Here is a 19508-nt window from a genome sequence, read left to right as displayed (position 1 = left end):
CTTAGAAGGGAGCGGGCAGGGTTTGGGTGAGGGTCTTCCCTCTGCCTTCAGGACAGACCGGAGATGGGGCGGGACTCGCTTGACAGGAGCTAGGGCCGGCCAGAGTCGGTTCCCCTGCAGGGTGGGACTTCCCCGGTGAGGCCCGGAGCCTACCGGACTGGTCCAGCTAGAAAAAGAAAGGTTTTGAGCTGAATAGGATAACCCCGCGCCTGGGGCTATCCGGAAGGGGTGGAACCAGATTCGGGGAAGGCGGGGAAGAGCGCTTGACTGAGGGAAGATGGTGGGGCGCTCTGAGGGAAGAGCCCGGAGCCATTTGCCTTCTCATTGGTTGGGACCTGGCCCTCACTCTTGGCCACGCCCCCTAGTTTCCTGACACCCCTCCAACCTTAACCTTAAGCCCCGCCCATTCCCCCGAAATTGGGTCGCAGTCCCGCCCTCTCTCCTAGTACTTCCTGTTCTCTGCTAACACTGGCGCTGGGCCGGGGGCTGGAGAGTGACCGTGGTCTGAGTGACCTGGGGCGGCTGCGCGGGCCGTGGTGGGCCTCAAAGCCGGGCACCAGACGGGAGGGGCGGCGCTTGGGCCGCGCGGTGCCCGCGCCGGGTCCCGGCGGGCGGCGAGGCTGGGGCTGACTCCTTCCTCAGGATGCCGGGGGAGGAGGAGGAGCGGGCCTTCCTGGTGGCCCGCGAGGAGCTGGCGAGCTCCCTGAGGAGGGATTCCGGGCAGGCGTTTTCCCTGGAGCAGCTCCAGCCGCTACTAGCCAGCTCTCTGCCGCTAGCCACCCGCTACCTGCAGCTGGACGCCGCACGCCTGGTCCGCTGCAACGCTCATGGGGAGGTGAGGCCTGGCTCCGCTTGGAAGGGGGACACCAGGGCCTGAGGCCCGGGCCACGCTCACACCTTTCTGCTCTCCTTGCTCCCAGCCCCGAAACTACCTCAACACCCTGTCCACGGCCCTGAACATCTTGGAGAAATATGGCCGCAACCTTCTCAGCCCTCAGCGGCCTCGGTACTGGCGCGGCGTCAAGTTTAATAACCCTGTCTTTCGCAGCACGGTGGATGCTGTGCAGGTGAATCCCCTGGCCTTATGGGAGAGGGGGCTGGGGTTTTGCTAGAAAAGGCCTGAGGTTGTGCTGAATGGGAAGGGGTCCAGCCCTACTAGGCAGGAAACCTACTGGTTGGTGACTGGTTGTGAATGTGTGGCAGGGGGGCCGAGATGTGCTGCGATTATATGGCTATACAGAGGAGCAGCCAGATGGGTTGAGCTTCCCCGAAGGGCAGGAGGAGCCAGATGAGCACCAGGTTGCTACAGTCACACTGGAAGTACTGCTGCTTCGGACAGAGCTCAGCCTGCTATTGCAGGTGAGATGCTCCTCTAGTCTTGATGGACTTACGCACCAGGGCTGGGGAGCCCAGCCGAACTCAAGTAAGTCTGAGGACCCCCATGCTGCTGAACTATGGGCATAGTTCAGCATTCTGGAGCTCCGGGTACTGATTTTCCCTCTGTGAATGTTAAGGGACCAAGGCTTAGAGGGAGGGCTTTGTTCTAGGGGTCTAGGTGGAAACCGTTTTTATCTGTATTATTGCAGAATACTCACCCAAGACAGCAGGCACTGGAGCAGCTGTTGGAAGACAAGGTTGAAGATGATGTAAGGAAGGCAGGAAAGGGGCTGGTGTACAAAAGAAACAGGAATTGTGGGACTCTGTGTCCCTAAACCCTTGTTCATTCCCTGCCCTTTCTTTTTCAGATGCTGCAGCTTTCAGAATTTGACCCCCTATTGAGAGAGATTGCTCCTGGCCCCCTCACCACACCCTCTGTCCCAGGTATTGTTGGTCCTAAATTGGAGACCAACTAGGAAGCTATATTGATAGAAATTTGGGATGCTCCTTTGTCTTCTTGGTTATCTTCCTTTGTGTTTGTTTGTTTGTTTGTTTGTTTTGAGACGGAGTTTTGCTCTCGTTGCCCAGGCTGGAGTGCAATGGTGCTATCTCCGCTCACCGCAACCTCTGCCTCCCGGGTTCAAGCGATTCTCCTGCCTCAGCCTCCCAAGTAGCTGGGATTACAGGCATGCGCCACCATGCTCGGCTAATTTTGTATTTTTGGTAGAGATGGGGTTTCTCCATGTTGGTCAGGCTGGTCTGGAACTCCCGACCTCAAGTGATCCACCCGCCTCAGCCTCCCAAAGTGCTAAGATTACCGGTGTGAGCCACCATGCTCGGCCTCTTTGTTTTTTAAAAGAGATTAAAATTGTTTCCTTGGGTCCAGATGTTTAAAAAGTAGTCTTGTGATTTGCCCCCATCCACAGCAGATTCAGATGTAACCTGGTCTTTTTTGGAAAGATGTTCCATCTCTCCTGCTCTCCAGGCTCCACTCCTGGTCCCTGCTTCCTCTGTGGTTCTGCCCCAGGCACACTGCACTGCCCATCCTGTAAACAGGCCCTGTGTCCAGCCTGTGACCACCTGTTCCATGGACACCCATCCCGTGCTCATCACCTCCGCCAGACCCTGCCTGGGGTCCTGCAGGGTACCCACCTGAGCTCCAGGTGAGAGGGCTTCTCTTCTGGGTGGGAGTGAAATTTAGAGAACTTAAGATCACTTGATTATGGACTACCTGCCAGTTTCTGTGCTAAAGACTGTTTAATAGAGGACAAGTAGCCAGTCAGAACCCTGAAGGACATAATAGACATACACATCAAGCAGGTAGCAATTGCAGTAACCCAGGTTGTTATGGTAATAGGTGGTTTGCAACCTAGTCTGAAGGGTCAGCTGAATCAGGTGGCAATATGGCAATATTTTAAACACCTAGTGTAGGTCAGGCCGTGTATTAGCAGTATCTACTAGGAAGAAGTGAGCTTTAAGCTGTCATTTAAATGTTGCATAGGCTATGGATATAGGAGTATTCGAGACAGGGACAATGTGTGCAAAGGCCAGTGACGTGTTGTTACCCAGGAAATGGGGAATGCTTAGAGGTGAGGGATCCAGGCACCAGAAGCCACTTCAGCAGGCCATGTCTGCTTTTCCATTACAGTTTACCTGCCTCAGCCCAACCACGGCCCCAGTCGACCTCCCTGCTGGCCCTGGGAGACAGCTCTCTTTCTTCCCCCAATCCTGCAAGTGCTCGTTTGCCCTGGCACTGTGCTGCCTGTGCCATGCTAAATGAGCCTTGGGCAGTGCTCTGTGTGGCCTGTGATCGGCCCCGAGGCTGTAAGGGGTTGGGGTGGGGAACTGAGGGTCCCCAAGGAACTGGAGGCCTAGAACCTGATCTTGCACGGGGTCGGTGGGCCTGCCAGAGCTGTACGTTTGAGAATGAGGCAGCTGCTGTGCTATGTTCCATATGTGAGCGACCTCGGCTGGCCCAGCCTCCCAGCTTGGTGGTGGATTCCCGAGATGCTGGCATTTGCCTGCAACCCCTTCAGGTAACCTGTTCTGGCCTTCCCAGCTCTTTATCGTGTGTTACCTCAGGTCATTCTCTTCCCTATCCCATGTTTTCCTTCAGTTCCTCCCAACTCCCTGTATTTCTGTTGTGAACTTCAGCCAGTCAGTCAAAGGGATAATTCTCTCTGCCTTCCCAGCAGGGGGATGCTTTGCTGGCCTCTGCCCAGAGTCAAGTCTGGTACTGTATTCACTGTACCTTCTGCAACTCGAGCCCTGGCTGGGTGTGTGTTATGTGCAACCGGACTAGTAGCCCCATTCCAGTACAACATGCCCCCCGGCCCTATGCCAGCTCTTTGGAAAAGGGACCCCCCAAGCCTGGGCCCCCACGACGCTTTAGTGCCCCCCTGCCCAGTTCCTGTGGAGATCCTGAGAAGCAGCGCCAAGACAAGATGCGGGAGGAAGGCCTTCATCTAGTGAGCATGATCCGGGTAAGGACTAGGCCTGGGATGAGGTAGGGCTGAGCTGGTGTGGGAAAGGAGATGCTGCAGATGGTTAATAGTTTCTATGAATCTTGTCATTGTTAGCAGCAGCTGCCTGTTACTGAGGCAGTTACCATGCTGTACACTGATGACATGATCCATATGTCTGAGCTGAGCCACTGTCACCATCTTAGTTCAGGCTGAGGGTGGGTGAAGGGTGCCCCTCCTGATGGGCCTGATGGGCGGGACTGTGCCTTAGGAAGGGGAAGCCGCAGGTGCCTGTCCAGAGGAGATCTTCTCGGCTCTGCAGTACTCGGGCACTGAGGTGCCTCTGCAGTGGTTGCGCTCAGAACTGCCCTACGTGCTGGAGATGGTGGCTGAGCTGGCTGGACAGCAGGACCCTGGGCTGGGTGCCTTTTCCTGTCAGGAGGCCCGGAGAGCCTGGCTGGATCGTCATGGCAACCTTGATGAAGCTGTGGAGGAGTGTGTGAGGACCAGGCGAAGGAAGGTATCAGCTGTGCTGGATATGGGATAGGGTCGAGAATCTGCATCTCTCACACTCTCCCTTGCTTGCTTTCCCACTTCATTCCCCCTCGCCACTCCCATCTTGCAGGTGCAGGAGCTCCAGTCTCTAGGCTTTGGGCCTGAGGAGGGGTCTCTCCAGGCGTTGTTCCAGCACGGAGGTGATGTGTCACGGGCCCTGACTGAGCTACAGCGCCAACGCCTAGAGCCCTTCCGCCAGCGCCTCTGGGACAGTGGCCCTGAGCCCACCCCTTCCTGGGATGGGCCGGACAAGCAGGTGCTGGGAGGAGGCAAGAAGCCCAAGGGTCCACCTAGAGGAGCAAGAGGGAGCTGAGGGGAAGGGTCCGTGGAGTCTGACAGCACTTCCCCCCTCCACCTGAATCACATTGCAGAGCTTGGTCAGGCGGCTTTTGGCAGTCTACGCACTCCCCAGCTGGGGCCGGGCAGAGCTGGCACTGTCACTGCTGCAGGAGACACCCAGGAACTATGAGTTGGGGGATGTGGTAGAAGCTGTGAGGCACAGCCAGGACCGGGCCTTCCTGCGCCGCTTGCTTGCCCAGGAGTGTGCCGTGTGTGGCTGGGCCCTGCCCCACAACCGGGTAAGTCCCTCCCCACAGTACCTGGTCCAAGAATTACTCTATTCTTTTGGACCCCCACCCTGCCCCAGTCCCCATCTCTGATCCTGTCTTCTGCTCTTCAGTTGCCCATGTACCCCTGAAGGCTCCTGGGAGGGGGAGGTCAGGAACAGACTTATCTCCTCCCTTTTAAAACAATGTTCTATTATGGAAGTTTTCAAACATGCAATAGTAGAAAAATTCTACTACACTGTATAACAAATTCCCATACCCCCCTGCAGCCCCTCCACTTCCAGTGTATTCGTCATCAAGCTTCAGCAATTGTCAACAAACATGATCAGACTTTATTTCACATATATACACAGATGGTTATTTTGATATCAAATATCAGGCATAATATAGTTTATAAATGCTTCAGTATATATCTCTAAAATGTAAATATTTATTTATTTATTTACTTATTTTTTTTTTAGATAGAATTTCACTCTTGCCCCCAGGTTGGAGTGCAATGGCGCAATCTCTGCTCACTGTAACCTCTGCCTCCTCCAAGCAATTCTCCTGCCTCAGCCTCCTGAGTAGCTGGGATTATAGGCACCCACCACCACACTCGGCAAATTTTTGTATTTTTAGTAGAGACAGGGTTTTGCCATATTGGCCAGGCTGGTCTCGAACTCTTGACCTCTACAATTATTTTAAAATACAGAGTAAAACCAAAATAAAACACATATAGAGCCAGTCTAACTACTCTGACCTAGAGTACGTGGAGGCTCAGGAACTAAGAAGGGCTTATTCCTATAAACTGGATATTTGCTGATATTAAAGAATTACCAGGCTAGGCACGGTGGCTCATTCCTCTAATGCCAGCACTTTAGGAGGCCAAGGCAGGTGGATCATGAGGTCAGGAGATCGAGACCATCCTGGCTGACACCGTGAAACCCTGTCTGTACTAAAAATGTAAAAAATTAGCCGGGTGTGGTGGCAGGCGCCTGTAGTCCCAGCTACTCATGAGGCTGAGGCAGGAGAATGGCGTGAACCCAGGAGGCGGAGATTGCGCCACTACACTCCAGCCTGGGCAACAGCGCAAGACTCCGTCTCAAAAAAAAGAAAAGAATTACTGTTCATTTTTGTGTGTGTGTGTGTGTGTGTGACAGTGCTACTGTGGCTATGTTTTCAAAAAGAATTTTGCTGGGCATGATGCCTCATGCCTGTAATCCTAGCGCTTTGAGTGGCTGAGGTGGGATAATTCCTTAAAGCCAGGAGTTAGAGACCAGCATGGGCAACATAATAAGACCCCATCTCTAAAAAAATAAATAAAGGGCCGGGCGTGGTGGCTCACGCCTGTCATCCCTGCACTTTGGGAGGCCAATGTGGGTGGATCACGAGGTCAAGAGATTGAGACCATCCTGGTCAACATGGTGAAACCCCGTCTCTACTAAAAATACGAAAATTAGCCAGGTATGGTGGCGTGCACCTGTAATCCCAGCTACTCGAGAGGCTGAGGCAGGAGAATCGCTTGAACCTGGGAGGTGGAGGTTGCAGTGAGCCAAGATCGTGCCACTGCACTCCAGCCTGGGTGACAGAATGAGATTCCATCTCAAAAAAAAAAAAAAAAATTAAAAAAATAATAAAATACATAAAGTTGGCCAGGCACAGTGACTCATACCTGTAATCCTAGCACTTTGGGAGGCTGAGGCGGGTGGATCACCTGAGGTCAGGGGTTCGAGACCAGCCTGACCAACATGGTGAAACCCTGTCTCTACTAAAAGTACAAAAATTAGCCAGGCATGGTAGTGGGTGCCTGTAATCCCAGCTACTTGGGAGGCTGAGGCAGGAAAATCTCTTGAACCTGGGAGACAGAGGTTGCAGTGAGCCAGGATCGCGCCACGGCACTCCAGTCTGAGCGACAGAGTGAGACTCTGTCTCAAAATAAATAAATAATTGTAGAATCTACAGGAAGTTTCAAAAATAGTACATAGAGTCCTGTGTACTTTCCACTAACCTTCACTCAGCAGTGACATTTTTTTGAGATGGAGTCTTGCTTTGTTGCCCTGGCTGGAGTGCAGTGGCGCAATCATGGCTCACTGCAACCTCTGCCTCCCTGTTCAAGCGATTCTCCTATCTCAGCCTCCCGAGTAGCTGTGATTACAGGCATCTGCAACCATGCCCGGCTAATTTTTTTTTTTTTTTCTTTGAGAGCGTTTTGCTCCTGTTGCCCAGCCTGGAGTGCAATGGTGCAATCTTGGCTAGCTGCAGCCTCCGCCTTCCGGGTATCAAGTGATTCTCCTGCCTCAGCCTCCCAAGTAGCTGGGATTACAGGCATGCGCCACCACACCTGGCTAAGTTTGTATTTTTAGTAGAGACGGGTCAGGCTGGTCTGGAATTCCAGACCTCAGGTGATCTGCCTGCCTCAGCCTCCCAAAGTGCTGGGACTGCAGGCATGAGCCATGGTGCCTGGCCTAATTTTTGTATTTTTAGTAGAGAAAAGGTTTCACAATGTTGGCCAGGCTGGTCTCGAACTCCTGGCCTCAAGTGATCCGCCTGCCTTGGCCTCCCAAAGTACTGGGATTACAGGTGTGAGCCAGCATGCCCGGCCCCCAGTGGTGACTTCTTATATAATTATGGTACAATATCAAGACCAAGAAATAAGACATTGCTACAATGTTAGCTATACTACAGGTCTTGTTCATTTTTCACATGGATGTGCCGCTGTGTGTATGTGTGGTTCTGTGCAGTTCTGTCCCATGTATAGATGCATATAACCACCACCATAATCAAGATACAGATTGTTTCATCACCACAAAGGAACTCCCTCATGTACCTCTTTAGTTATACCCTTCTGCCCCCACTTCTAGTCACCTGGCAACCATGAATCTGTTCTCCACCTCTATAGTTTTGTCATTTCAAGCATGTTGTTTGTATATTTAATGGAATATGAATGTTTTTATAGGCACTTTTGCCTTTACCTTAGGTGTCACCATTGTCTATTTTCCTCCACCCGACTATCTTCAGATATTTAGGTTGCCTGCCTGGCCCCTGCTGGCACTTGAGGTTGTTAACCCTGCCCAGTTGTTAATTAGACCCTGATTTCTTAGTGGACACCTGGCCACTGCCTCTTCCCTAGGCTGGCAGCTGTGGCTTCTGACCCCCTCCCCTCCAACTCCTCACCTTCCAGATGCAGGCCCTGACTTCCTGTGAGTGCACCATCTGTCCTGACTGCTTCCGCCAGCACTTCACCATCGCCTTGAAGGAGAAGCATATCACAGACATGGTGTGCCCTGCCTGTGGCCGCCCCGACCTCACCGATGACACACAGTTGCTCAGCTACTTCTCTACCCTTGACATCCAGGTACTGCAGCCCCTCTAGGACTCAGGTACCCTGAGCTTTGAACAGGAACCCTCCTACCCACCACCTCTGCATCCTGTCCCCAGCTTCGAGAGAGCCTAGAGCCAGATGCCTATGCATTGTTCCATAAGAAGCTGACCGAGGGTGTGCTGATGCGGGACCCCAAGTTCTTGTGGTGTGCCCAGGTAAGTGGCCTGCCCAGGGGAGCTACTGTGGAGGGGCAGGGGATAGTTCCAGGTCAGGCCTTTGATAACTTTATGCTCTTGCACTTCCAGTGCTCCTTTGGCTTCATATATGAGCGTGAGCAGCTGGAGGCGACTTGTCCCCAGTGTCACCAGACCTTCTGTGTGCGCTGCAAGCGCCAGGTGAGGCACATTCATCCTTTCAGAAATACTTGCTGAGCTACTGCCAGGTATTGTGTTAGACTCAGGGGAGTTTGTGTACTGGACAGCAAAATAGACATGAGCTCTGAGGTCAAAAGAGCTTACTTACAGACTAGCCAGAAAGACTAGACACAAGGAGAAAGGGAAGAACGCAGAGGGAGGGAGGGAATCGGGAGGGAAAGGAAAGGGGAGGAGGAAGGAAGGAAAGAAAGTAAGCCAGAGGAACTAATTATGCATAGGCATAAGTTCTAGGAAGAAAACAAACAGGAACCTGAGATTAGGGTAACAGAGTGGACCTACTTAGGGTAGAGAGGTCAGACAAGTCTTCTCTAAAATGGTTTAAGCTCAGGCCTAAACATTAAAAAGAAGCCGGCCATGCAAAGAGCATTTGGGAGAGAAAGAACAACACATGGAAAGGCCAGAGTCAGAAAAAGTGTTGTACAGCTGGAGCCTGGAAAGCAAGGCGGGAGTGGCAGGTGGTCAGAGAGAAGCCAGCTGCCAGGTCTGGAGAGCCCTGGAGGCCAAGTGAGGCAGGCGTCCGTCCACCTTCATTCTGAGATAAAGCAAGGGTGATACTATCTCATTTATCTTTCGTTTGTTTGTTTGTTTATTTATTTGTTTGTTTATTTATTTATTTTTAGAGACAAGAACTCACTCTCACCCAGGCTGGGGTCCACTGGTGCAGTCACAGCTCACTGCAGCCTCCAACTCCTGGTCTCAAATGATCCCTCGCCTCAGCCTTCCAAACTACTGGGATTACAGGCATGAGCCACTATGCCCAGCCACATTTATCTTTTAAGAAGTGTAATATTTGGCTAGGCATGGTGGCTTCCGCCTATAATCCCAGCACTTTGGGAGGCCATGGTGGGTGGATCACTTGAGGTCGGGAGTTCAAGACCAGCCTGCCCAGTATGGTGAAACCCCGTCTCTACTAAAAATACAAAAATTAGCCGGGTGTGGTGGCATGTGCCTGTAATCCCAACTACTCTGGAGGCTGAGGCCGGAGAATCACTTGAACCCAGGGGGTGGAGGCTGCAGTGAGCCAAGATCACGCCATTGCACTCCAGCCTGGGTGACAGAGCGAGACTCCGTCTCAAAAAAAAAAAAAGTGTAATATTTGATGCAAAAAAAATTTCATCTACATCATGTCTGAAACAAAGTGAACACCTGAGACTACCACAGAACCAAAACACCACCAATAATGTGGAAGCTACCTGACTTACAGTTTTGAAGGCCTTTTGACAGCCATGGGGAGAATTGACCCTAGGGGAGCAGGAATGGGAAACAGAGAGACTAGTAACCAAGGCAAGCAATTGAAGCAAGGTCTGATGGTGGCCTGGAGTAAAATGGTAGCAGTAGGGATGAAGGAAAAGGGGATATGGTTGAGATGGTCTGTGGGGTGGAAACAAGGCAAAAGGAGCATGAGGTGGTAGGAGAAAATGAAAGGACCAAGGATGGCCTCTCATTTTGAGATCTGAGCAAATGGTAGGTGGCAGTGACATAAACCAAGCTGGGGAACCACTGGATGTGAGTGGAGGGGCCAGCAGGAAAGGCCAGGGGATGGGATAGTGCTCCCATGTGAAGCCTACTTTCCCTCTGGCAGTGGGAGGAGCAGCACCGAGGCCGGAGCTGTGAGGACTTCCAGAACTGGAAACGCATGAACGACCCAGAATACCAGGCCCAGGGCCTAGCAATGTATCTTCAGGAAAACGGCATTGGTAAGGCCGCCCTACTTGGCCTGTTTGCTCAGAAGCCTGTCATTGCCAGCAGCTCTCTTCCTGAGGGCCTTGAGTTGCAGCGGCAGCTCCAGCCCTGACCTCGTGTCCTTTGTAGACTGCCCCAAATGCAAGTTCTCGTACGCCCTGGCCCGAGGAGGCTGCATGCACTTTCACTGTACCCAGTGCCGCCACCAGTTCTGCAGCGGCTGCTACAATGCCTTTTACGCCAAGAATGTGAGCCCAGAGAGTTGGGGAAGGGATGGAAGGGTGGGGGGCGCCATTGGCTTTGAGAGGCAGAGGCTATTGAGTGGCCCCGGGGAAGAGAAGAGGTCAATGGGATGTAAAGCACAACTTTCTATCCCCTTACCCTTTGCTTGCTCCTCCAATGTCTCCATCTCCCCTCACCCTTACACCCCTCACGCAGGGGTTCCTGAGAGGCCAGGACCCCAGCAGTCTCCAACTTCCTCTCTCCCATCTGGGTTTCTGCCAGAAATGTCCAGACCCTAACTGCAGGGTGAAAAAGTCCCTGCATGGCCACCACCCTCGAGACTGCCTCTTCTACCTGCGAGACTGGACTGCTCTCCGGCTTCAGAAGCTGCTACAGGTCAGAGGTGGCCCGGAGAGAAAAAGACAGGGCCCAGGGTGGGCAAGAATGGAAAAGGCTCCATGCTAGGAAATGCAACAGGGACTGGCATCAAGGGGAATGTAACACCCGTCTGTCTCTCCTCCTCCTCAGGACAATAACGTCATGTTTAATACAGAGCCTCCAGCTGGGGCCCGGGCAGTCCCTGGAGGTGAGTGTTAGGACAAGCCTTTGAGAAGAGGAGATGGTGTGCTGGGCTCCCACCGTGTGATGGGTAAAGGGGAGGCTTGGGTCTGGGGTCACTTGTTGCATGCCCTTTGGCAAGTTAATTGAGACCCCAGGCCTTGTTTCTTCCGCTGTAAAACGGGGGTAGTATCCACCTTGCAGCTAAGCCATTTTACATAAGACATCTTTAAAGAACCTGGTACCCAAGAAGGCATTAATACTAATTTTCTTCTCCCATTCCCAAATGATCATAATTAAGTAATTAACTCAATGAGTGTTTAATGAGACCTGCTAGTTGCAGGGCACTATTTTAGTTTCCATGAGGGCAACAGAAAGGTGTTACATATGGTTCTAACCTCCTTGACTTCTTACAGTGTAGACAGAGGTAAGTCTACAGTCTATACCACCCTGAATGTGACTGATCTTTTCTGATCTTGGAGGCTAAGCAGGTTCAGGCCTGTTTAGTATTTGGATGAGAGATTGGCTGGGAATTCCAGGTGCTGTAGACTTTAAATTTATTTTTTAAAAAATAGAGGTGGCTGGCTGGGCGCATTGGCTCATGCCTGTAATCCCAGCACTTTGGGAAGCCGAGGCAGGTGAATCACGAGGTCAGATCAAGACCATCCTGGCTAACACGGTGAAGCCCCATCTTTACTAAAAAATAGAAAAAATTAGCCAGGCATGGTGGTGGGCGCCTTTAGTCCCAGGTACTCGGGAGGCTGAGGCAGGAGAATGGCATGAACTCGGGAGGCGGAGCTTGCACTGAGCCGAGATCACGCCACTGCACTCCAGCCTGGGCGACAGAGCGAGACTCCATCTCAAAAAAAAAAAAAAAAAAATGTGGCCGGGCGCGGTGGCTCACGCCTGTAATCTCAGCACTTTGGGAGGCTGAGGCAGGTGGATCACCTGAGGTCAGGAGTTTGAGACCAACCTGGCTAACAAGGTGAAACCCTGTCTCTACTAAAAATACAAAAAAATTAGCTAGGTGTGGTGGCAGGCACCTGTAATCCGAGCTACTCAGGTGGCTGAGGCAGGAGAATCATTTGAACCTGGGAGGTGGAGATTGCAGTGAGCCAAGATTGTGCCATTGCACTCCAGTCCAGCCTGGGCAACAAGAGTGAAACTCCATCTCAAAAAAAAAAACAAACAACCAAAAAAAAAAAACAGAGGTAGCCAGTAGCCAGGAGTGGTGGCTCACACCCATAATCCCAGCACTTTGGGAGGCTAAGGCAAGAGGATTACTTGAGCCCAGGAGTTTGAGACCAGCCTGAACAACATAGTGAAACCCTGTCTCTATTTAAAAAAAAGAAAGAGGTAAGACCTTCACAGAATAAGTTAACTAGTCAAGAGATAAATAACAACCAAAAAAAAAAAACTAAAGAGGGTATGTGTTTATGAGCCAAAAGCCAGCTTGGATAAAAGTAGGGACAAGGTCCCTGCCTCTGTATCAGATGGTCTGCCGTTGACGGCACCTCTGAGTACCCACCAGCACCACTGGGAAAACAGGAGTTGCTGTGCTCAGTCCCTTCCTTGGAGGCTGCCTTCCCTGCCTTGTGGATATCCCAGTTTTGGAGCTTTGTGGTCATTGGCCTCCCAACAGAGGCTCCCGTCTTCCCTCACCTTTAGGTGGCTGCCGAGTGATGGAGCAGAAGGAGGTTCCCAATGGGCTCAGGGACGAAGCTTGTGGCAAGGAAACTCCGGCTGGCTATGCCGGCCTGTGCCAGTGAGTGCCAGCAGGACATGGGCATGGTGTTGGGCAGTGGGTAGAAGTGGTGAGGGAATGCCCAGGCAGTAAAGTGGGTCCTTGGGAGCAGTAGGTCTCGCAATGGGTGGGAGGGAGGAGGCTTTCTGGGCAAGGGCATGGGTAGATAGTAGCAGGCAGTGTGGGCACAGGCAGGTTGTTAATCTTGTTCATCCAAGTGTCTCAGAGTCCAGCTATGTTAGACGACACACTCAGTTAATATTAGCCAACAGAACACATATTCTGCTCCCTTTTCTCCCCAGGGCACACTACAAAGAGTATCTTGTGAGCCTCATCAATGCCCACTCGCTGGACCCAGCCACCTTGTATGAGGTGGAAGAGCTGGAGACGGCCACTGAGCGCTACCTGCATGTACGCCCCCAGCCTTTGGCTGGAGAGGATCCCCCTGCTTACCAGGCTCGCTTGTTACAGGTATAGCCTCCACCCAGCCTCACCTCTTAACCCACCCTACAGAAGTCACCTGGTGCAGGCTGTATCTGAGCTCCAGCCTTCCAGTATCATTACCTTCTCTCTCCTTCTGCAGAAGCTGACAGAAGAGGTACCCTTGGGACAGAGTATCCCCCGCAGGAGGAAGTAGCTGAGGGCAAGGGTCCCGATGAGGGTCCCATGGCCTGCTCCCTCAAGAACAGCTCCAGCACCAATAAAGAGGCATCTTACCACCCAGGCTTCTTGGTGGTTCTTCCTGGTGCCACCATCTAGGGGCACTAGGGAAAGAGTGGGGTGGACAGAGCTTTGCTGAAAAGGGCCCCCTGCAACCTAGTGCCTGACCCTCCCTGGTCTCAGGACCAGGAAGGAGTTGACACCCTGGATGGTCAAGGGAGGCCCTCCCCGTCCAGCAACCTGGCCTGGGCTTCCTCCCTCCCTGCCTCCTTTCTTCCTTTCATAGAATTCGACTGGTATTTGAAGTCACCCAGTATGTATCAGGTGGGCACTGTGGGGGAACGCAGATGCACAGGTGTACACAGCAATCCAGAGGTCCCAGGCCTGACTCCACGAAACTGGCCTCCCTGGGGAAGCCACGGTGTCACCCAGAGGTCAGATACAAGCAAGAGTATCTGAGGGAGGAAGGGGAATGAGCCAGGCTGGAGCTGAGCCGGCAGAGCAGGGCCCCCCTGCTGCGACAGTGGCATCCAGATAGTGAGATGCTCAGATGCTGCTGCCCTCTAGTGGCCGCCAGTTCCCTACTCAGACCACGTGATTTCTGGGAAAAGGCCCTCCCTGGAGGAGAACTGAAACTTAGGGTGGGGACTGTAGAAAGGGGCGGAGAGATCAGCTGCCCAGCCAGGAGTTAAGCTGAGGTCGTCTGAGCCCTGCGACAGCCTGGACAGCAACTCAGGTAAGACCAGCCAAGGATGGGAGTCAGCCTGGGATCTAGGGCTAGAAAGTCCAGCCAGATTGGGGTTAGGGGGTCCTAGGGGTGCCTCTGTTAGACTGAGGGATAGACAGAAGATCTCTAAGTCAGGAAGTGGGAGATTCAGCCTGAGAGTGAGACTGACAAGGGCCAACACCCCAGACCCTTGTAGGCAAAGGTCAGGAGGACCTACTGCTGGATTGTTCAAGGAAGAAGGCTCATGGCCCCAGCCTCAGTGGACCGTTTGTTTCCTTGCCATCTGGCCCTGCCCACTTCTGCTGCAGCTCCACCCCCACCTCTGCTTCCTGCCCCACCTACTCCTGGGGCTGGCAGGGGTTGGGGGTCAGAGGCTAGGTTGTGTAGGCTGTGGGGCGGTGGGTAAAGAGCCTGATGCATCTCAGCAGAGCCTACCTCTGCTGATGCTCGGGAATCTAGACAGGGCCTGTCACCAGGAACGATCACCAAAGGGAATTCTTTCCTAAACAATACATTTCTGAAAAGTCCTAAAATTAAGACCAGTGCCCAAGGTTTCCTTCCAGGTATCACAGCTTAGAATGCTAAAAACAATGTTTTGGGGGGTTTTGTTGTTGTTTGTCATTGCTAGTGATGGCAGAAAGGAAACAATTCTGTCTCATAGAGTGTTGAAATGTGTCTAGAGCTAAGAGAAGATGGATGGGATCTCTGAGAACTGTTGCCAGAATCTAGTCTCAATGGCCAGGGTCTCAGGAGATGTTGCCTCCCAAAGTGTCTGTTCTGATGCTTCCTGCCCCTCTTATCCCCCAGGATGGCATCAGGCAGGGCACGCTGCACCCGAAAACTCCGGAACTGGGTGGTGGAGCAAGTGGAGAGTGGGCAGTTTCCCGGAGTGTGCTGGGATGATACAGCTAAGACCATGTTCCGGATTCCCTGGAAGCATGCAGGCAAGCAGGACTTCCGGGAGGACCAGGATGCTGCCTTCTTCAAGGTGAAAGGGCCTGGAAACCACTGTTCCTATGCGTGAGGGATGGTGTATACACTGGTACACTCACCCTTGAGCACTTGCGTCTGCCTGGGTTTCAGATAAGGGACAGATTGGAGAGGAAAACTAGCTGCATCATTTGCAGAGTCCAGTACAAAATGAAAATGTGGACGCCTTGTTCAAAAATTTTAGGGATATTGGCCAGGCACGGTGGCTCATGCCTGTAATCCCAGCACTTTGGGAGGCCAAGGCAGGTGGATCACGAGGTCAAGAGATCAAGACCATCCTGGCCAACATGGTGAAACCCCGTCTCTACTAAAAATACAAAAATTAGCTGGACCTAGCAGCACATGCCTGTAGTCCCCAGCTACTTGGGAGGCTGAGGCAGGAGAATTGCTTGAACCACGGAGGCAGAGTTGTAGTGAGCCAAGATTGCACCACTGCACTCTAGCCTGGCGACAGAGCGAGACTCAGTCTCAAAAAAAAAAAAAAAAAAAAAATTTCCAGGGATTTCAAGATGGCAACGCAGAGCACAGACCCCGCATAATCCCTTCTGAGCTCAGAGCTGTACTCCCGTAAAGCCAGTCCTGTTGGAGGGGCAGGTGGAGCCTGTAACACACTGCCTCTTCTACCCTTGCTCTCTTTCCTAGGCTTGGGCAATATTTAAGGGAAAGTATAAGGAGGGGGACACAGGAGGTCCGGCTGTCTGGAAGACTCGCCTGCGCTGTGCACTCAACAAGAGTTCTGAATTTAAGGAGGTTCCTGAGAGGGGCCGCATGGATGTTGCTGAGCCCTACAAGGTGTATCAGTTGCTGCCACCAGGAACCGTCTCTGGTGAGTTTCCCCTTGTCCAACCACTCCTAGACTCAGCAGACTGGGGAGGAAGGATAGATATGCGGGCTTCCCCCAGGCTTCTCATAGCTCTGCCCTGTCCATGCCCCTGGGGGGCTGCAACCCAGGTTTCCCTTCCTAGACCTGCCCATCCTTCACTGCCTCAGACCTCTCCTTTACCCTCTGTCCTTGCTCAAGACCCTGACCTTTCTCTGTCCCTCAACAATTCCACAGGCCAGCCAGGGACTCAGAAATCACCATCAAAGCAACAGCACAGTTCTGTGTCCTCTGAGAGGAAGGAGGAAGAGGGTGCCATGCAGAACTGCACACTCAGTCCCTCTGTGCTCCAGGACTCCCTCAATAATGTAAGAGATGGAGAGGGAACTGGGTGGGCCTAAGGGCAGGACAGTAACTAGAGGGAGAGGTGGGCCAATGAAAGACACTGTGTCTTGGGAGGCCGAGGCGGGCAGATCACTTGAGGTCAGGAGTTCGAAACCAGCCTTGACCAACATGGTGAGACCCCGTCTCTACTAAAAATACAAAAATTAGCTGGGCGTTGTGGCATCTGCCTGTAATCCCAGCTACTCAGGAGGCTGAGGCAGGAGAATCACTTGAACCCGGGGGCGGAGATTGCAGTGAGCCGAGATCGCGCCACTGCACTCCAGCCTGGGCAACAAGAGCAAAACTCTGTCTCAAAAAAAGAAAAAAAAAAAGACACTGTGTTCGCAGGAGGAGGAGGGGGCCAGTGGGGGAGCAGTCCATTCAGACATCGGGAGCAGCAGCAGCAGCAGCCCTGAGCCACAGGAAGGTACCACCTGCCCTGCCTCTTGTGTCATCCTCCATGCCACACCCTCTGGCCCAAGACTCCCCAGTCCCACTCTGAATGACCAGTGCTTTTGCTTCCCTTCCAGTTACAGATACAACTGAGGCCCCCTTTCAAGGGGATCAGAGGTCCCTGGAGTTTCTGCTTCCTCCAGAGCCAGGTATGTGGCATTTCTGACTTTCTCCTGTGCCCTGTGTCCCTGAGGTCTTCCACCTTTGACTATGCATGCATTATCTAGTCAGTCAGGGCTTACAGCAAACTGTGCCCACATTACCATAGCCCAAGGCACTGGTTTCTAGGTGGCGAGAATTCCATATGCCTGGCCAGACTCCAAAAAGCTTGCTCCCCAAAAATACACTCTCCTGGAAATCTACATTGAGACAGTGATTTCATTGGGCCAAACAGAGGCCCAATCTCAAGGGACCTTCTAGTAAACTACAAGCCCTTGGGCACTGAGCCCTGAGGCCTCATGGTGAATCACATACTAGCTACTTGCCTGAGTGATAGGAAAACCTGAGAGGAAGCCCCCTGGCTGGTGTGGGGAGGGGAGGTGGAGCTGTTCCCCTGGGGAGGGGCTGCTGCCAGCCTGCATGCTCCTCCAGCAGCAGGTAGGGCTGTTCTATCCCCAGACTACTCACTGCTGCTCACCTTCATCTACAACGGGCGCGTGGTGGGCGAGGCCCAGGTGCAAAGCCTGGATTGCCGCCTTGTGGCTGAGCCCTCAGGCTCTGAGAGCAGCATGGAGCAGGTGCTGTTCCCCAAGCCTGGCCCACTGGAGCCCACGCAGCGCCTGCTGAGCCAGCTTGAGAGGGGCATCCTGGTGGCCAGCAACCCCCGAGGCCTCTTCGTGCAGCGCCTTTGCCCCATCCCCATCTCCTGGAATGCACCCCAGGCTCCACCTGGGCCAGGCCCCCATCTGCTGCCCAGCAACGAGTGCGTGGAGCTCTTCAGAACCGCCTACTTCTGCAGAGGTGAGGCTGTTCTCTCTGGGCACCTGAGCTCCCACCCCCTACCTCTTAGTACCCCCTGGGCCCAACTTGGTGGGTCCTGCCACCTCCCTATCTGCCAGCAGATCCTCCATGTAGCCTATGCATGGCACTCCTGCACTTGTGTGTTGCACATCCTGTGTGGCCATATGCCCAGCCTGGCAGCTACCTGGCAGTTCTCCTCCAGCCAAGACAATGGAAGAGGTGGTTCAGGTAGAGCCCAGCACAAGAGTGTCATATCTTGGAGAACACCATCACACTGAAGCATGCAGTCACTATGTGACGGTGCACAGAAGAATTGGCACAGAGATTTTGAGCCTCATGGCCTTCTCCTACATACACAGATTTGGGAGAGCTGGCACACATCACACACTCTGGCCCTGGCTGCACTGTCTCTACCACACTCCAGGCATGCCTTAGGGTTGCGCTTCTCTCCCATCCAATTCCAGCTCCTACTTAATTCTAAACCTGAGCTTAAGAGTGGGACCAGGTGTACAGGGGGTGCAGAGTGTAGGTGTTCCCAGGGCCATGGGTACCCTAGCACTGGGAGGATGTGAGCAAGTAACAAAGGTCTGGGCACATCTGTGTTAGCAGCCAGGGCTGCTGCCTGGGAGGACTCTAAACTCTCCCAGCAGAGAGCTTGTCAGGCTGTGCTGTGATCCGCTACTTCTAAGCACTTATATGAGGCAGGGGCACACTTTCCTATTTGCACATGGGTGAGTAGCACTTAGTTCCAAGTACTTCTGACCTTGCAGCTCCTGCTCTGGCAAGACCCCCTCCTACCTCTCTCCATCATGGGTTCCTCACTATTTTCTCCCTGCCTCTGGCCCTCTCTCTTCTTTTTGTTCTTCCAACCCTTGACCCTTTCTCTTTCAGACTTGGCCAGGTACTTTCAGGGCCTGGGCCCCCCACCGAAGTTCCAGGTAACACTGAATTTCTGGGAAGAGAGCCATGGCTCCAGCCATACTCCACAGAATCTTATCACAGTGAAGGTGAGCTCAGAGCAGAGGTAGAGTACCCATCTAATGAGATCAGGGACAGTGGTGCTCCAGGAGGCAAAGGGGGTCTCCCAGTGTGGAAGGAGCTCCTGGGGGTGGTGTCTGTCCCTGATGCACTCACTGAGACGCTCTTCTCCATCTCTTCCAATACAGATGGAGCAGGCCTTTGCCCGATACTTGCTGGAGGAGACTCCAGAGCAGCAGGCAGCCATTCTGTCCCTGGTGTAGAGCCTGGGGGACCCATCTTCCACCTCACCTCTTTGTTCTTCCTATCTCCTTTGAAATAGACTCATTCTTCACACGATTGACCTGTCCTCTTTGTGATAATTCTCAATAGTTGTCCGTGATAATTGTGTCCTGAAAATCCTCGCACACACTGGCTGGTGGAGAACTCAAGGCTAATTTTTTATCCTTTTTTTTTTTTTTAATTTTGAGATATACACCCTCTTTCATCTGTAAGGGACTAGGAAATTCCAAATGGTGTGAACCCAGGGGGCCTTTCCCTCTTCCCTGACCTCCCAACTCTAAAGCCAAGCACTTTATATTTTCCTCTGAGATATTCACTAAGGGTTTAAAATAAAATTTTATTGAAAGAGGAA

The 19508-nt window shown here is 52.8% G+C and overlaps 2 protein-coding genes across 4 annotated transcripts; both read left to right on the top strand.

Moving 5' to 3' along the window:
* Positions 1–442: 442 nt before the first annotated feature.
* On the top strand, positions 443–13625 carry RNF31 (ring finger protein 31). Of its 3 annotated transcripts, none has more exons than XM_003260663.4 (21): positions 443–835; positions 921–1067; positions 1204–1359; positions 1587–1646; positions 1746–1821; positions 2363–2540; positions 3026–3413; positions 3570–3860; positions 4111–4359; positions 4465–4650; positions 4766–4972; positions 8121–8294; positions 8378–8476; positions 8567–8656; positions 10278–10392; positions 10508–10626; positions 10883–10996; positions 11129–11186; positions 12827–12923; positions 13205–13373; positions 13486–13623. In XM_003260663.4, exons 1-21 carry the CDS (start codon positions 644–646, stop codon positions 13537–13539), a joined length of 3219 nt encoding a protein of 1072 aa, XP_003260711.2. In that variant the 5' UTR covers positions 443–643; the 3' UTR covers positions 13540–13623. The 3 variants fall into 3 exon arrangements, with proteins under 3 accessions (XP_003260711.2, XP_030658556.1, XP_030658557.1); XM_030802696.1 differs by having other exon boundaries at positions 444–835; positions 10817–10996; positions 13486–13624; XM_030802697.1 differs by lacking the exon at positions 443–835 and having other exon boundaries at positions 1204–1423; positions 13486–13625.
* Positions 13626–13666: 41 nt separating this feature from the next.
* On the top strand, positions 13667–19508 carry IRF9 (interferon regulatory factor 9). Its single transcript, XM_012497995.2, has 9 exons — positions 13667–14298; positions 15097–15277; positions 15922–16105; positions 16337–16467; positions 16832–16910; positions 17014–17085; positions 17555–17896; positions 18788–18903; positions 19063–19508. The coding sequence occupies exons 2-9, from the start codon at positions 15098–15100 to the stop codon at positions 19135–19137; spliced, it is 1179 nt and encodes a 392-aa protein (XP_012353449.1). The 5' UTR covers positions 13667–14298; position 15097; the 3' UTR covers positions 19138–19508.

Source organism: Nomascus leucogenys, chromosome 22a (assembly GCF_006542625.1).
Source record: "Nomascus leucogenys isolate Asia chromosome 22a, Asia_NLE_v1, whole genome shotgun sequence".
In the NCBI taxonomy this organism is placed as follows: domain Eukaryota; kingdom Metazoa; phylum Chordata; class Mammalia; order Primates; family Hylobatidae; genus Nomascus; species Nomascus leucogenys.
This window is presented reverse-complemented; position numbering and strand designations above follow the sequence as displayed.

Excerpts from the sequence above, each read along its gene's own strand:
- RNF31 (XM_030802696.1), top strand. The coding sequence starts at position 644 with ATGCCGGGGGAGGAGGAGGAGCGGGCCTTCCTGGTGGCCCGCGAGGAG. Across the intron at positions 1,068-1,203 it reads GCACGGTGGATGCTGTGCAG|GGGGGCCGAGATGTGCTGCG; the intron begins GTGAATCCCCTG and ends AATGTGTGGCAG. Across the intron at positions 10,627-10,816 it reads ATGCCTTTTACGCCAAGAAT|GGGTTCCTGAGAGGCCAGGA; the intron begins GTGAGCCCAGAG and ends CCCCTCACGCAG.
- IRF9 (XM_012497995.2), top strand. The coding sequence starts at position 15,098 with ATGGCATCAGGCAGGGCACGCTGCACCCGAAAACTCCGGAACTGGGTG. Across the intron at positions 16,468-16,831 it reads TCCAGGACTCCCTCAATAAT|GAGGAGGAGGGGGCCAGTGG; the intron begins GTAAGAGATGGA and ends CTGTGTTCGCAG. Across the intron at positions 17,897-18,787 it reads AACCGCCTACTTCTGCAGAG|ACTTGGCCAGGTACTTTCAG; the intron begins GTGAGGCTGTTC and ends TTTCTCTTTCAG.